Source organism: Gymnoscopelus microlampas (genome assembly GCF_963454915.1).
Source record: "Gymnoscopelus microlampas genome assembly, chromosome: 12".
Classification (NCBI taxonomy): Eukaryota; Metazoa; Chordata; class Actinopteri; order Myctophiformes; family Myctophidae; genus Gymnoscopelus; species Gymnoscopelus microlampas.
The window spans coordinates 54280925-54296910 of NC_139949.1; the positions used below are offsets into that span (position 1 = coordinate 54280925).

The 15986-nt window shown below is 39.9% G+C and overlaps 1 protein-coding gene across 1 annotated transcript; it reads left to right on the forward strand.

Annotated features, from left to right (window-relative positions):
• Positions 1–5547: 5547 nt before the first annotated feature.
• On the forward strand, positions 5548–12252 carry LOC311057465 (uncharacterized protein; the record flags this gene model as incomplete). The annotated part of the gene is made up of 5 exons (XM_084074422.1): positions 5548–5661; positions 6557–6686; positions 10193–10276; positions 11829–11951; positions 12107–12252. Exons 2-5 carry the CDS (start codon positions 6572–6574, stop codon positions 12250–12252), a joined length of 468 nt encoding a protein of 155 aa, XP_083930548.1. The 5' UTR covers positions 5548–5661; positions 6557–6571.
• Between the last annotated feature and the right edge of the window lie 3734 nt (positions 12253–15986).

Sequence of the window (15986 nt, forward strand, 5' to 3'; positions counted from 1 at the left end):
ATGTGAGATTACCATAATCAAAGTAATCCTTAATCATATTCTATCATGCATCATTGCACAATTCAAATAATTCTCCGCCCTGATTTGCCATGGGCAGTGTTGCCAGATTTGCGAGAGAAAGAAGCCTAGGAAAACAAGCCCAAAAGAAGCAAAGTAGGCGAAAAAAATAAAATTGCCGCAGCTGAGTCAGAGTACTCATTGTGCAGAAAGTTTTCAAATGTATAAAGTGCATAAAAAACTTTTGAAAATAGCAGATCTACAAGCTCACAATGTGCGTCGCATCACGACACATTGTGAGCTGGTATATCATCTAGTTTCAAAAGATTTGTTATGGTTTTGGTTTTGTAATAATAATCAAAATCTAAAAAGTAACTAAATCAAGTTTTCAAATAATTTTTGCCAAGTAAAAGTACAATATTTGCCTCTGAAGTAAAAGTTCAAAATACCTCAAAATTGTACTTAAGTAGTACAGTACTTTAGTACATGTACTTAGTTACTTTACACCACTGCTTTTGGAAAGGCTGGTGACGCGAGGTTAGGTATACACCGCCATCTAGTGGCAAGGCCAGGCAAGGTCAGTTTATCTGTAGAGTACATTTCAACAACAAGACAATTCATGTGTTTTACATCAAACAAAGCCAGGAAACACCATTATAAAAATAAAAATACATTTGAGTTCAGAATTCTGAATAATTGGAAATAAAACTGAAATATATGCCATAAGTGCTGAAGAATAACGTAAAAAATCTCAGTAAAAGGAAGCGACAAACAGAACAGTTTTTTTTAGTAGTTAATTCAAAGAACTGAGAGTTTCAAGCCCTAGCCGGCTAGCCCACGTGTCACGATGCGATGAACACAAAGTGAGCAGGGGTTAGATGAGGTGTATTGTAAGGCTAAGGAGTTTGTTATGGGATGTCTGGAGCCTTTTTTTAAGGCCTTAGTGGTGTTATGGTACCATGAGAAACCAGGGTGAAGAGTTGTGTATCTTTTTGTCTCCCCTCAAAGAAACAGACAAAAATGAATTCAACTGTTTCAAATGGGTGTCCCTTCTGTGGAAGGGTGGAGACTCTTTCTCATTGTTTTGTGGAATGTGGAACAGTGGCGTTCCCAGAAATTACATTTAGGGCAGGCGACATTTTTTTCTCTACCTACCCCCCCCCGCCTCGGGGAAAAAATCTCGGGAAACAAGTTAACTACGCAACACTGACTACAAAACTGAAAAACGTTAATAAAAACAATATGCAAGTATAATCAATCAATCAATTATTCAGCAGTGGTCTCTTCATGTTGTAGTTTAATGGTTCAAGCTGCTCTCATACTCAGAGCCCCTTTTATGCCTGGTGAGTACAGGTGATGGCCCAGAGACCCCCACACCTGACCTGGCACTCCTGGCACCCCATGAAGATAAAGGCAAACATTTGCATCACTATAGTATAGGCGACGTCGCTCTGCTGTTTGGATACGGTAGTGATTAGCTGCCTGCCCGCGTGAATGGACGAGGTCCGACGGCCACTATTCTCTTTGGATTTTTTTCACTGCCTGTTTTTCAGTCTTTTACTTTATTTTCTAGGGGAGGCTAGATTTTAGTTGGGCAGGCGGCCGCCTGCCCTGCCTCTATGGTGGGTACGCCACTGATGTGGAAGGATTAATTAAATTAATTAGTGGCAAGGTCAGTTTATCTGTAGAGTACATTTCAACAACAAGACAATTCATGTGTTTTAAATCAAACATTAAGCAAAGCCAGGAAACACCATTATAAATATATTTGAATTCTGAATTCTGAATAATTAGAAATAAAACTGAAATATATACACATAAGTGCTGAAGAATAACGTCAAAATCTCAGTAAAAGGAAGCGACAAACAGAACGTTTTTTTTAGTAGTTAATTCAAAGAACTGAGAGTTTCAAGCCCTATAGCCGGCTAGCCCAGTTTTCAACGTGTCACGATGCGATGCACACAAAGTGAGCAGGGGTTAGATGAGGTGTAGGTGTGAGGCCAAGGAGTTTGTTTTGGGATGTCTGGAGCCTTGTTTTAAGGCCTTAGTGGTGTTATGGTACCATGAGGAGCATGTTTTAAGGCCTTAGTGGTGTTGTGGTACCATGAGGAGCATGTTTTAAGGCCTTTTTGGTGTTGTGGTACCATGAGGAGCATGTTTTAAGGCCTTAGTGGTGTTGTGATACCATGAGGAGCATGTTTTTAAGGTCTTAGTGGTGTTATGGTACCATGAGGAGCATGTTTTAAGGCCTTAGTGGTGTTATGATACCATGAGGAGCATGTTTTAAGGCCTTAGTGGTGTTATGGTACCATGAGGAACATGTTTTAAGGCCTTAGTGGTGTTATGGTACCATGAGGAGCGTGTTTTAAGGCCTTAGTGGTGTTATGGTACCATGAGGAGCATGTTTTAAGGCCTTAGTGGTGTTATGGTACCATGAGGAGCATGTTTTAAGGCCTTAGTGGTGTTATGGTACCATGAGGAACATGTTTTAAGGCCTTAGTGGTGTTATGGTACCATGAGGAGCATGTTTTAAGGCCTTAGTGGTGTTATGGTACCATGAGGAGCGTGTTTTAAGGCCTTAGTGGTGTTATGGTACCATGAGGAGCGTGTTTTAAGGCCTTAGTGGTGTTATGGTACCATGAGGAGCGTGTTTTAAGGCCTTAGTGGTGTTATGGTACCATGAGGAACATGTTTTAAGGCCTTAGTGGTGTTATGGTACCATGAGGAGCGTGTTTTAAGGCCTTAGTGGTGTTATGGTACCATGAGGAACATGTTTTAAGGTCTTAGTGGTGTTATGGTACCATGAGGAACATGTTTTAAGGCCTTAGTGGTGTTATGGTACCATGAGGAGCGTGTTTTAAGGCCTTAGTGGTGTTATGGTACCATGAGGAACATGTTTTAAGGCCTTAGTGGTGTTATGGTACCATGAGGAGCGTGTTTTAAGGCCTTAGTGGTGTTATGGTACCATGAGGAGCATGTTTTAAGGCCTTAGTGGTGTTATGGTACCATGAGGAACATGTTTTAAGGCCTTAGTGGTGTTATGGTACCATGAGGAGCGTGTTTTAAGGCCTTAGTGGTGTTATGGTACCATGAGGAGCATGTTTTAAGGCCTTAGTGGTGTTATGGTACCATGAGGAGCATGTTTTAAGGCCTTAGTGGTGTTATGGTACCATGAGGAACATGTTTTAAGGCCTTAGTGGTGTTATGGTACCATGAGGAGCATGTTTTAAGGCCTTAGTGGTGTTATGGTACCATGAGGAGCATACATTATGTCAAAATGAACTTGGATAAGGGCTCCTGTTAGAGTTGCAGATGTTTGGCAGAGATGTGATGACTTGTGTAATTTGTTTATGAGGGAGAGTCACCCCTCTCTCTCTCTCTCTCTCTCTCTCTCTCTCTCTCTCTCTCTCTCTCTCTCTCTCTCTCTCTCTCTCTCTCTCTCTCTCTCTCTCTCTCTCTCTCTCTCTCTCTCTCTCTCTCTCTCTCTCTCTCTCTCTCTCTCTCAATAAACCAGGGTGGAGAGTTGTGTATCTTTTTGTCTCCCCTCAAAGAAACAGACAAAAATGAATTCAACTGTTTCAAATGGGTGTCCCTTCTGTGGAAGGGTGGAGACTCTTTCTCATTGTTTTGTGGAATGTGGAAGGATTAATTAAATTAATTAGTGGCAAGGCCAGTTTATCTGTAGAGTACATTTCAACAACAAGACAATTCATGTGTTTTACATCAAACATTAAGCAAAGCCAGGAAACACCATTATAAATATATTTGAATTCTGAATTCTGAATAATTAGAAATAAAACTGAAATATATACACATAAGTGCTGAAGAATAACGTCAAAATCTCAGTAAAAGGAAGCGACAAACAGAACGGGTTTTTTTAGTAGTTAATTCAAAAAACTGAGAGTTTCAAGCCCTATAGCCGGCTAGCCCAGTTTTCAACGTGTCACGATGCGATGCACACAAAGTGAGCAGGGGACAGGTTAGATGAGGTGTAGGTGTGAGGCCAAGGAGTTTGTTTTGGGATGTCTGGAGCCTTATTTATCTTTTTTTATCTATCTTTTTGTCTCCCCTCAAAGAAACAGACACAAATGAATTCAACTGTTTCAAATGGGCGTTCCTTCTGTGGAAGGGTGGAGACTATTTCTCATTGTTTTGTGGAATGTGGAAGGATTAATGCCTTATTTGGTGTGTAGAACATCTTATGTGTTGAAGAGGAATGGTCTAAAGTTATTTTTATATTTGGAGCTGGGTACAGGAGAAACAATGTGACTCAGTGGCATTTGCTGAATGGCAATAATATTTGACAAGAAGAAACAAGATAGAGAGGGAAGTGAAGCAGGATCTAGTCCGTGTTTTCCAGTGGTGGAAAAAGTACTAATTCTTTTTTTACTCAAGTAAAAGTATCAATACTGACATGTAGAAATACTTTGACACAAGTAAAAGTCTGGAATTCAAAATTTAGTTAGTGAGTTAAAGTATAAAAGTATTGGTATCAAAATGTACTTAAAGGGTAAGACCACTTTGGTAGAGGTTTGGGTTGTGTAGCTACCTTACCATGATGTAACTCCAAAGGTGGGCAAGAAATCAAAAATTACTCCATTGATTAGAAATTGATAATTCAAAATATGCTCCTCATTGACTTACATTGTACGGTAAAACAGCTCTCAAAGTCACTCTTTTAGCACATAAATGAACCCAAACATAGCTGATTCAGACAATATAGAGCATCACCAAACCCAGTACTGTTTGTATTTTTTATAAAAATGTCAACTTCCTGTTGATTTTACTATTTGAAGATCTGGATCCGGATCCGCGGATCCAGTCCAGGTTTTCTACTAATTAAAAATGGCAAAACCAACAGGAAGTTGGCATTTTTATTTTAAAAAAAAACAGTAGTGGGTTTGGTGATGTTCTATATTGTCTGAATCAACTTTGTTTGCATTCGTTTATGTGCTAAAAGAGTGACTTTGAGAGCTGTTTTACCGTACAATGTAAGTCAATGAGGAGCATATTTTGAATTATCAATTTCTAATCAATGGAGCAATTATTTTTGATTTCTTGCCCATCTTTGGAGTTACATCATGGCAAGGTAACTACACAACCCAAACCTCTACCAAAGTGGTCTTGCCCTTTAAAGTACCAAAAGTATAAAGTACTCATTGTGCAGAATGTCCCATTTCACACTTTTTCAAATGTATACAAATACATGCGACGCATTGTGAGCTTGTAGATCGGCTATTTTCAAATGGACTAAATGTATAGGGCTGAAGTGGTTACTGTATGTTTTGTAATAATCAAAATCTACAAAGTAACCAAAGTTTTCAAATAATTGTAGTGGAGTAAAAGTACAATATTTGCCTCTGAGATGTAGTGGAGTAGAAGTAAAAGTATTGATCGTGATGTATGATGATGATGAATGATTTGTGTGTATGATGATGATGAATGATTTGTGTGTGTGTGTGTGTGTGTGTGTGTGTGTGTGTGTGTGTGTGTGTGTGTGTGTGTGTGTGTGTGTGTGTGTGTGTGTGTGTGTGTGTGTGTGTGTGTGTGTGTGTGCATATAACGCCCGGGATTCTCTCTCTCTCTCAGAGTTGGTGAAACTGTTTCTAACATTGAAGCAGCTTTGGTTTCTCCTCGTTCTTCTTTTCTTTTCTTCATAACCAGGTAAGACACAGTTTTTCTCTTTGTGTAAAGACACTTTAAATGAAATGTAAGACCAACGTATCATTAACAAAATGCTATTTGTATCCATTTTGATCCCTTATCAATCCTTCATTATTGATCCTTTTATTATATTGGTAGTTGTTGCTGGCAGATTTGTCAAATGTTAAACATATTATGGCCTGTCTGTCATTAAACAGCAGTTCTTGCAGATCAGGTAATGTATGTACTGTCACTTTAAAAGACTAATTTATACTTTGTCACACAATGGTGTCGGACATCAGAAATAGCGTAGATCTACAAGCTCACAACTTGTTGAGTCGCACCTCGCTGTGAGCTTGTAGATCATAGATGAAGAAGATAAGGGTAAATAGAAGCTGTGGTCAGAACAGACAGACAGACAGACAAATAGTTGAGATCAGTTGCAAATGTTTGGCAGAGATGTGATAACTTGTGCAATATGTTTATGAGGGAGGGTGAGTCTCTCTCTCTCTCTCTCTCTCTCTCTCTCTCTCTCTCTCTCTCTCTCTCTCTCTCTCAGAGTTGGCCGTGTTAGAAGAAGTGGAGATGGAAATCTGCCCGTTCAAAATACTGAAGCAGCAGGGATGCAGAAATCCCAGCTTATAGGGAAAGTTAGCCATGTTTTGACCAATCTGGAAAACAATGCTTCCAGTTCCAACCCAACTCCCTTGGGAAACTCCCGTGTGGGAGCCAATCAAAGTTAGGGGACCCGGAGGGCCTGGGCAACTAAAAAAACAACAAAAAACACTTAATTTGGCCAATATGAACTTGTGGGATGTCTAGGTTTTCATGAGTCCTGAATCCATTCCAACCATTAGTTTTGAGTAAAGAATTACCCAACATCCAATAAATAAGGTGTCCTGCTTGTTGTCTTCAGAGTCTGAACTTCACCATGAAGGCTGCTTTGCTTCTGTTCCTGTTCTGTCTGGCTGAGGCTGATGACCTCCGCTATGAGGTCAAGCTGATGTTCCAACAGCTGAAGAGCAACCTGGAAGAACAAACTGCGGGTTAGGACGTTTACCTTTCAAACATGACATGAATCATTTTAATGTCTTTCTTTTGTGACACTTTTTAATTTGCTTGGATCAATATTTAGATATTACGCCGTGTTTTTTCAGTTACTTTCTTCCACCATAAGCAGAGACGTGTGTTTTCTAACATTCATTAGAAGGACAATCAGTCACTAGAAGCAGAGACGTGTGTTTTAATGAGTCTAACATTCATTAGAAGGACAATATCAGTCACTAGAAGCAGAGACGTGTGTTTTAATGAGTCTAACATTCATTAGAAGGACAATATCAGTCACTAGAAGCAGAGACGTGTGTTTTAATGAGTCTAACATTCATTAGAAGGACAATATCAATCACTAGAAGCTAGGGTTGCCAACTTTCAGAAATGGAAAAAAAAACGGGACACATGCATGCGTCGGGTGTGCGCGCGCGCGCGATTTTTTTCGGCTCGCGCGCGGATTTGGGAGTTTTTTATGATACTTTATTTCGGTTTTAGGGTTAGGGTTGTTAGGGTTATTTAATTATTTTGGAGCCAGCCCCCCAAACTCCTGAAATGCATAGAAATCTATGAAATCTAAATAAAAAATCTATGAAATTTATATTAATTATATTGAATTATTATATATTAATTATATTATTTATGTATTTATTAACTGTTAATCCATTATGAAGAATTCCGTTTTCCAGATGAGCATAACAACATAAGAGTTATTCTTTAAATGGGCACACTATTTAATGATATTGATTAATATATATAAGAGTTATTCTTTAAATGGGCACACTATTTAATTATATTGATTAATATATATAAGAGTTATTCTTTAAATGGGCACACTATTTAATGATATTGATTAATATATATAAGAGTTATTCTTTAAATGGGCACACTATTTAATGATATTGATTAATATATATAAGAGTTATTCTTTAAACGGGCACACTATTTAATTATATTGATTAATATATATAAGAGTTATTCTTTAAACGGGCACACTATTTAATTATATTGATTAATATATATTAAATACATGTTTATTTATTAGACTTTAAAAACACAACATTAATATACAATCAACCATATTAGTCTACTGAAATAGCCTAGACTATGCCCACATCAGCAGCCAATATGTAGGCTGCCAGGGCAGGTAAATAGAAATACTAGATAGATAGATAAATAATATGTAATATCCCATACAGAATCGATCTCAGGAGATGTTTCATTCATGAAGAACTGTGACACTTGTGCTTGGGTTCTTATATTTTTGGTATGTTGTTCTCCTGAGGCATGCTGTTTGTCTGATGTCAGCCAGTCCACCATGGACCACAGAAAACATACGCCGACATAGGCTACTTTTAAAAGTTTACAGTTTGCTTTGCTCCAAACATCTCCACTGAAGCTGTCTACAAGGCACAGCTCCGGCTCGCACAGAAGGTATCTTAGCAACGTGAAAGCGCTATCGTCATTGGTCGTGTTTTGAGTAATGAGCCAATGAGCTGCTGAGCACACTCCCAGACAATGGCATTATAGCCAGCGTTGCCAAGTCTGCTTATTTCCTGCAACTTGTGGACAAATTCTGCCTTGTTTTTTCCTTGTTTTTGCCCTGTTTTTGTACTGTAGGTCGCCTGGCTAATTTCTCTCACTATACTTGGCAACACTGACTCACTGCGAGTGCGCTCCCACTCTCCCAGTAACACAGCAGAGAGACAGGGCAGCTCATAAATCGCCCTGTCATGCAAATAAAAACCAAATTGATTCCCCGACCTTAAATACGGGACAAAGTGCGTCCCGTATCAGTTCAATACGGAACGCGTCTTTTAGTTTTCAATTACGGGACGATTCCGTATTTTACGGGACGGTTGGCAACCCTACTAGAAGCAGAGGGGTGCATTTCTCCTTTCCGACATGTCGCCTTTCCGACGTTGACGAACCCTATACCTAACCCTAACCCTAACCGCACGCGGAAGCCACTAGTCGGAGTGGTGAGATGTCGGAATGGAGAGTGAACACCGAAGCAGAGACGTGTGTTTTAATGAGTCTAACATTCATTAGAAGGACAATATCAGTCACTAGAAGCAGAGACGTGTGTTTTAATGAGTCTAACATTCATTAGAAGGACAATATCAGTCACTAGAAGTATAACTGCTCCTAAACTGTCTTTTTCTGAGGCAGAGTAAACCACGCTCCAACTGATGTTCACGAGGGCTTTTTATTTTCACCCAATGTAGACAACGTGAAAAACTGTAAATGAAATGACATAAAACAAATAATATTTTTTAACCACAATGAATTATAAATATGAATTATGTCTTTGTTGACAGCCATGCTGTATTCTTTTTAAATGTCCATGAAATGTCCACATAACAAATTAAATGTCCATCTTTGGTTGCATAAACACACAACAAAACAACAACAAGCAATCATTGTACAGACCAACAAAATAAACAATGACATACCGTGTGCGCCTTCTGCCCAGATATGCTCAGGAGTGTTAGTACTTTTTTATCATTTTTTTATATATTTTCTTCTTGACACAGACACAGAGCTCCTCACAGCTCTGAAACCCTGTTTGTTCCGATTACCAGCGCCTTAGCACACACACAGGTGAACCCAATGCTGCGTGATTGGTGTCACGTGATATCTGCTACAGCAGGCCACAGTGCAGAGTGGAAGGCACTATATCACCATACTCCATACAATACAGCATATTACCCAAAATAAACAATATTCACTTTTCATATTTTCAGGAAAATAATAAAATCAAATACCACAAAATTCAACCACTCTGGAACAGCTACAAGAAGCAGAGACGTGTGTTTTAATGAGTCTAACATTCATTAGAAGGACAATATCAGTCACTAGAAGCAGAGACGTGTGTTTTAATGAGTCTAACGTTCATTAGAAGGACAATATCAGTCACTAGAAGCAGAGACGTGTGTTTTAATGAGTCTGTCATGGTTAAAATGGAGTTTGAAGTTACAATGGGTTTGTTTGGGAAGTGGGTGTGTCTGATACGATTTTTAATGAATATCAAATATCTAAATACTGAATCAAGCAATTTAAAAAGTGTCTGGGTTGAAACACAGAAGCCTGAGTAGACGTTGAAATGACCACAAACATGTTTGAAAGTGAAATATATCTTTAAGAGGCTACATGCTTGTTATGTATATATATGTTAAATATATCTTTAAGAGGCTACATGCTTGTTATGTTATATATATGTTAAATATATCTTTAAGAGGCTACATGCTTGTTATGTTATGTTAAATATATCTTTAAGAGGCTACATGCTTGTTATGTTATATATATGTTAAATATATCTTTAAGAGGCTACATGCTTGTTGGGCAAAACGTGACTTAAAAAAGAAGTTGTAACAAACAACGTGAAATGTGTCTCAAATGTTTCATCATTTCACCAGTGGTGTAAAGTAACTAAATACATTTACCCATTTACTGTACTTAAGTACAATTTTGAGGTATCTGTGATTATATATATTATTTTCAGATATGGCTTCCGGACTGACTGCGAGTGAAACCAAGATAGAGGAGCTCCAGACCAGACTCAGTGACAGTGAGACGCTCAAAGCAGGTATTGAGAATATTCTACAAAACACCAACAGTCTAAAAAGTCTGATGCTGTCAAGAATGAGATTCGTCAGATAAACATAGAAACTACAAGTAAACACATTTGAAAGTACTAATCTAAGTTTATTTTGAATCAGTATCTATAGTTAAAGGTCCTTATCCAGACATCAGTCATATACTTGACTATTGTAACTCTCTCCTTACTGGCCTCCCGGCATGTGCACTTTAAGCCACTCCAAATGATCCAGAATGCAGCAGCACGCTTGGTCTTCAACCAGCCAAAATGTTCACATATCTCCCCCCTTCACCGTTCCCTCCATTGACTCCCAGTTACTGCCCTCACAGAGTACTAAACACTGATGTTGGCCTACAAAGCAGCCAAAGGTATGGCACCCCCATATCTTAACACATTGATTGCCAAGATATTAAAAGACGTTAAAACATTATATTCATTATGTTTAGTAAACATATGTTGACTTAACACTGATGCTGTTAAAACATTATATTTGTTATGTTTAGTAAACATATGTTGACTTAACACTGATGCTGTTAAAACATTATATTCGTTATGTTTAGTAAACATATGTTGACTTAACACTGATGCTGTTAAAACACTATATTCATTATGTTTAGTAAACATATGTTGACTCAACACTGATGCTGTTAAAACATTATATTCATTGTGTTTAGTAAACACATGTTGACTTAACACTGATGCCGTTAAAACATTATATTCATTGTGTTTAGTAAACACATGTTGACTTAACACTGATGCTGTTAAAACATTATATTCATTATGTTTAGTAAACATATGTTGAATTAACACTGATGCTGTTAAAACATTATATTCATTATGTTTAGTAAACATAATTACATTTTGCAAGCACATTCCCACTAGGCCGAGGAAGAAATGCCACCCTTTTCACATTCGCCTGTTTTAGCGCCACCAGCAGGTTTAATTTAGCAAAACATATTTTTGGCCAACAAAATGCCTCAAATCATGAATGCAGTGTCCGATTGCCGTGAAAGGCCTAAGAAGAAATGGCACCCTTTTCACATTGGCCTATTATAGCGCCACCAGGAGGCCACAATAAACTACCTGAACTGGCAGAGACCTGTGCTCCGAGGAGCACTTTCTCTTGTTGTGTATTGTTTTGCTCTTGGTATTTTTTGTATTTTTTGTGTGGTATGACACATTCAGTGTTACAGCACTTTGGTTCAACACTGTTGTTTTAAATGGTGTTCTATAAATAAAGTGGATTGGATTGAATAGAATGTTGTATTGTACTGTAGACACTGTTTAGTTTGACTCCTTTGTCTTGTTGAAGCTGTAATGTAAGCTACTATACTGTAACACAACACAACACAGATTTTTTTTTACTGTAGCAAAATTAGCAGATCTACAATCCCATAATGTGTCGCACTGCAACGCTGTGTTGTGAGCTTGTAGATCTGATATTTATGGTACGATGAAGTATATACTGTAATGCTTGAGGGTTTATTTTAATTTATGCTTTTGTATTATTAACGGTTGTTTCATGTTCCTGTGTTGACAGACAAACCACAGGTGGCTTTTTCTGTTGGTTTGGGTGCAAATGTTGGACCATTTACTTCTGACACCACTCTGGTCTATAAGAGGGTCTTCACCAACATCGGCAACGCATACAATCCATCTACAGGTAGGTGGAGATTTTAACATTATAATATTATATTATATCTTATCTTCATATAATTGGTCCTCTCTAGTGCTCATTATAAAAGTAGATCTACAAGCTCACAACACTGTGTGTCTATTATGATAGACTCATGTATAACTCTGGACACAATAATCAAGGAGTCAGGGAATCCATTTCTAATGGAATGATCATAGAGCTGGAGGAGGGAGACACAGTTTACATGGGAATACCTACTGGGAAAAGGCTCTCTGATAACTCAGACAACCACAACATGTGGAGTGGTGTTCTGCTCTATTCTATGTAACACTGTTACTGGTACCATTACTTTATAGAGTGTATTCTATGTAACACTATTACTGGTACCATTACTTTATAGAGTGTATTCTATGTAACACTGTTACTGGTACCATTACTTTATAGAGTGTATTCTATGTTACGCTGTTACTGGTACCATTACTTTATAGAGTGTATTCTATGTAACACTGTTACTGGTACCATTACTTTATAGAGTGTATTCTATGTAACACTGTTACTGGTACCATTACTTTATAGAGTGTATTCTATGTAACACTGTTACTGGCACCATTACTTTATAGAGTGTATTCTATGTAACACTGTTACTGGCACCATTACTTTATAGAGTGTAATCTATAATACTCATATTCATTCGGTGAATAAACTCATATTCAAAAGCATTGATGTGTGTTTATTGTATGTTTTACTGATTATTTGTCACATTATAATTATAATAATTTTCATTGGTTCAATATCTATAAAAAACAGAAGTTAACCCCTTCCAATTTTATTGTATTTTTAAAGGTAGCAAACTTAGCTGATCTACAATCTTGTAGATCTGCTATTGTATCTACTTTTGCCACCGTCATGTGTGATGTAGTTTATGACACACTTGAATTGAACTTGAATTGATCCAAAGGCTGAGTGTGTGTGTGTGTGTGTGTGTGTGTGTGTGTGTGTGTGTGTGTGTGTGTGTGTGTGTGTGTGTGTGTGTGTGTGTGTGTGTGTGTGTCTCTGTCTGTCTGTCTGTCTGTGTGTGTGTGTGTGTGTGTGTGTGTGTGTGTGTGTGTGTGTGTGTGTGTGTGTGTGTGTGTGTGTGTGTGTGTGTGTGTGTGTGTGTGTGTGTGTGTGCAGTAACACACTGCAGGCTATAGGCCTACAGTAAGGTGGCGAGGTTAAAACGTACATCATGTTCAGAAGTAGATATATACACAGAACATCAAGCAAAGGAAACACAATAATAAAATAACATTAGGATGCATAAAATAAAAGAAGAAAAGATATATAGAGTAGAAAAAGTGCTCCTCAGAGCACAGGTCTCTGCCAGGTCAGGTAGGTTAGTGTGGGTCAGGTCAGGTAGGTTAGTGTGGGTCAGGTCAGGTAGGTTAGTGTGGGTCAGGTCAGGTAGGTTAGTGTGGGTCAGGTCATGTAGGTTAGTGTGGGTCAGGTCAGGTAGGTTAGTGTGGGTCAGGTCAGGTAGGTTAGTGTGGGTCAGGTCAGGTAGGTTAGTGTGGGTAAGGTCAGGTAGGTTAGTGTGGGTCAGGTCAGGTAGGTTAGTGTGGGTCAGGTCATGTAGGTTAGTGTGGGTCAGGTCAGGTAGGTTAGTGTGGGTCAGGTCAGGTAGGTTAGTGTGGGCCAGGTCAGGTAGGTTAGTGTGGGTCAGGTCAGGTAGGTTAGTGTGGGTCAGGTCAGGTAGGTTAGTGTGGGTCAGGTCAGGTAGGTTAGTGTGGGTCAGGTCATGTAGGTTAGTGTGGGTCAGGTCAGGTAGGTTAGTGTGGGTCAGGTCAGGTAGGTTAGTGTGGGTCAGGTCAGGTAGGTTAGTGTGGGTAAGGTCAGGTAGGTTAGTGTGGGTCAGGTCAGGTAGGTTAGTGTGGGTCAGGTCATGTAGGTTAGTGTGGGTCAGGTCAGGTAGGTTAGTGTGGGTCAGGTCAGGTAGGTTAGTGTGGGTCAGGTAGGTTAGTGTGGGTCAGGTCAAGTAGGTTAGTGTGGGTCAGGTCAGGTAGGTTAGTGTGGGTCAGGTCAGGTAGGTTAGTGTGGGTCAGGTCAGGTAGGTTAGTGTGGGTCAGGTCAGGTAGGTTAGTGTGGGTCAGGTCAGGTAGGTTAGTGTGGGTCAGGTCAAGTAGGTTAGTGTGGGTCAGGTCAGGTAGGTTAGTGTGGGTCAGGTCAGGTAGGTTAGTGTGGGTCAGGTAGGTTAGTGTGGGTCAGGTCAGGTAGGTTAGTGTGGGTCAGGTCAGGTAGGTTAGTGTGGGTCAGGTCAAGTAGGTTAGTGTGGGTAAGGTCAGGTAGGTTAGTGTGGGTCAGGTCAGGTAGGTTAGTGTGGGTCAGGTCAAGTAGGTTAGTGTGGGTCAGGTCAGGTAGGTTAGTGTGGGTCAGGTCAGGTAGGTTAGTGTGGGTCAGGTCAAGTAGGTTAGTGTGGGTCAGGTCAGGTAGGTTAGTGTGGGTCAGGTCAGGTAGGTTAGTGTGGGTCAGGTCAGGTAGGTTAGTGTGGGTCAGGTCAGGTAGGTTAGTGTGGGTCAGGTCAGGTAGGTTAGTGTGGGTCAGGTCAGGTAGGTTAGTGTGGGTCAGGTCAGGTAGGTTAGTGTGGGTCAGGTCAAGTAGGTTAGTGTGGGTCAGGTCAGGTAGGTTAGTGTGGGTCAGGTCAGGTAGGTTAATGTTGGTCAGGTCAGGTAGGTTAGTGTGGGTCAGGTCAGGTAGGTTAGTGTGGGTCAGGTCAGGTAGGTTAGTGTGGGTCAGGTCAGGTAGGTTAGTGTGGGTCAGGTCAAGTAGGTTAGTGTGGGTCAGGTCAGGTAGGTTAGTGTGGGTCAGGTCAGGTAGGTTAGTGTGGGTAAGGTCAGGTAGGTTAGTGTGGGTCAGGTCAGGTAGGTTAGTGTGGGTCAGGTCAAGTAGGTTAGTGTGGGTCAGGTCAGGTAGGTTAGTGTGGGTAAGGTCAGGTAGGTTAGTGTGGGTCAGGTCAGGTAGGTTAGTGTGGGTCAGGTCAAGTAGGTTAGTGTGGGTCAGGTCAGGTAGGTTAGTGTGGGTCAGGTCAGGTAGGTTAGTGTGGGTAAGGTCAGGTAGGTTAGTGTGGGCCAGCAATGTTCGGAATTCGGAAAATGTATAGGAGTAATATAAACACATTGTTTTGCAAAAATCATCCTCCTGGTGGCGCTATGATAGGGCAATGTTGAAAGGTGGCATTAGTTCCTCAACGTAGTGCGAATGTGAGTGCAAAGTTTCACTGCAATCGGACGCTGCGTTTGTGATTTGCGGCATTCGGTTCAAAACGGGCCACTCCTGCAAACCTTACATGTCAATCTTAGCCAATCTGGATGGAATATGAAAAATCAAACAGATCCGCCTTGGTCACATGACTATAGAGATCATGTGTACCGATTCGCGTGATTTGGATAACATGGGAAGGAGTAATATAAAAAATGTATGCGTTTTACATAAGTCGGCCTCCTGGTGGCTCTATAAAACGCAAAAATGCAGTGTAAAGGTTTTTCCTTGACCTCTAGGGAGTGCACATACAAAGTTTTACACAGATTGGTGCAGTTATAGGTAAAAAAAAAATTGGCCTGTTATAGCGCCACCATATAGCCTGTTATAGCGCCACCACATAAATTGCACGCTGTGTTCATGATTTGAGGCATTTTGTTCAAAACTGAGCACTCCTGCAAACTTTGGAAGCCATTCTTAGCCAATCAGGATGAAATATGAAAAATATGAAAGACCCGTTTTGTGTAATGACTATAGAGATACTGTGTACCGATTTGCGTGATGTTTGAATACAATCTGTAGAAGAACTCCTGGTGGCGCTATAACAGGCCCATATGAAAAATGGGTTCTGCTCTGGCATCCAGCGAGTGTGTGTGTGCACAGTTTCACTGTGATCATGTGATCATGTCAATGGTGCCGGAGATTAGCTGTCCACAGACGGAGGTGGCGACGGACGGACGGAAAGGGTGCAAAACATAGTCTCGGCCATGCCTTTCGGCCTGGTGGAGACAATAAAGTTACAGTGCAGAAGAGAAAATAGGTAACTCA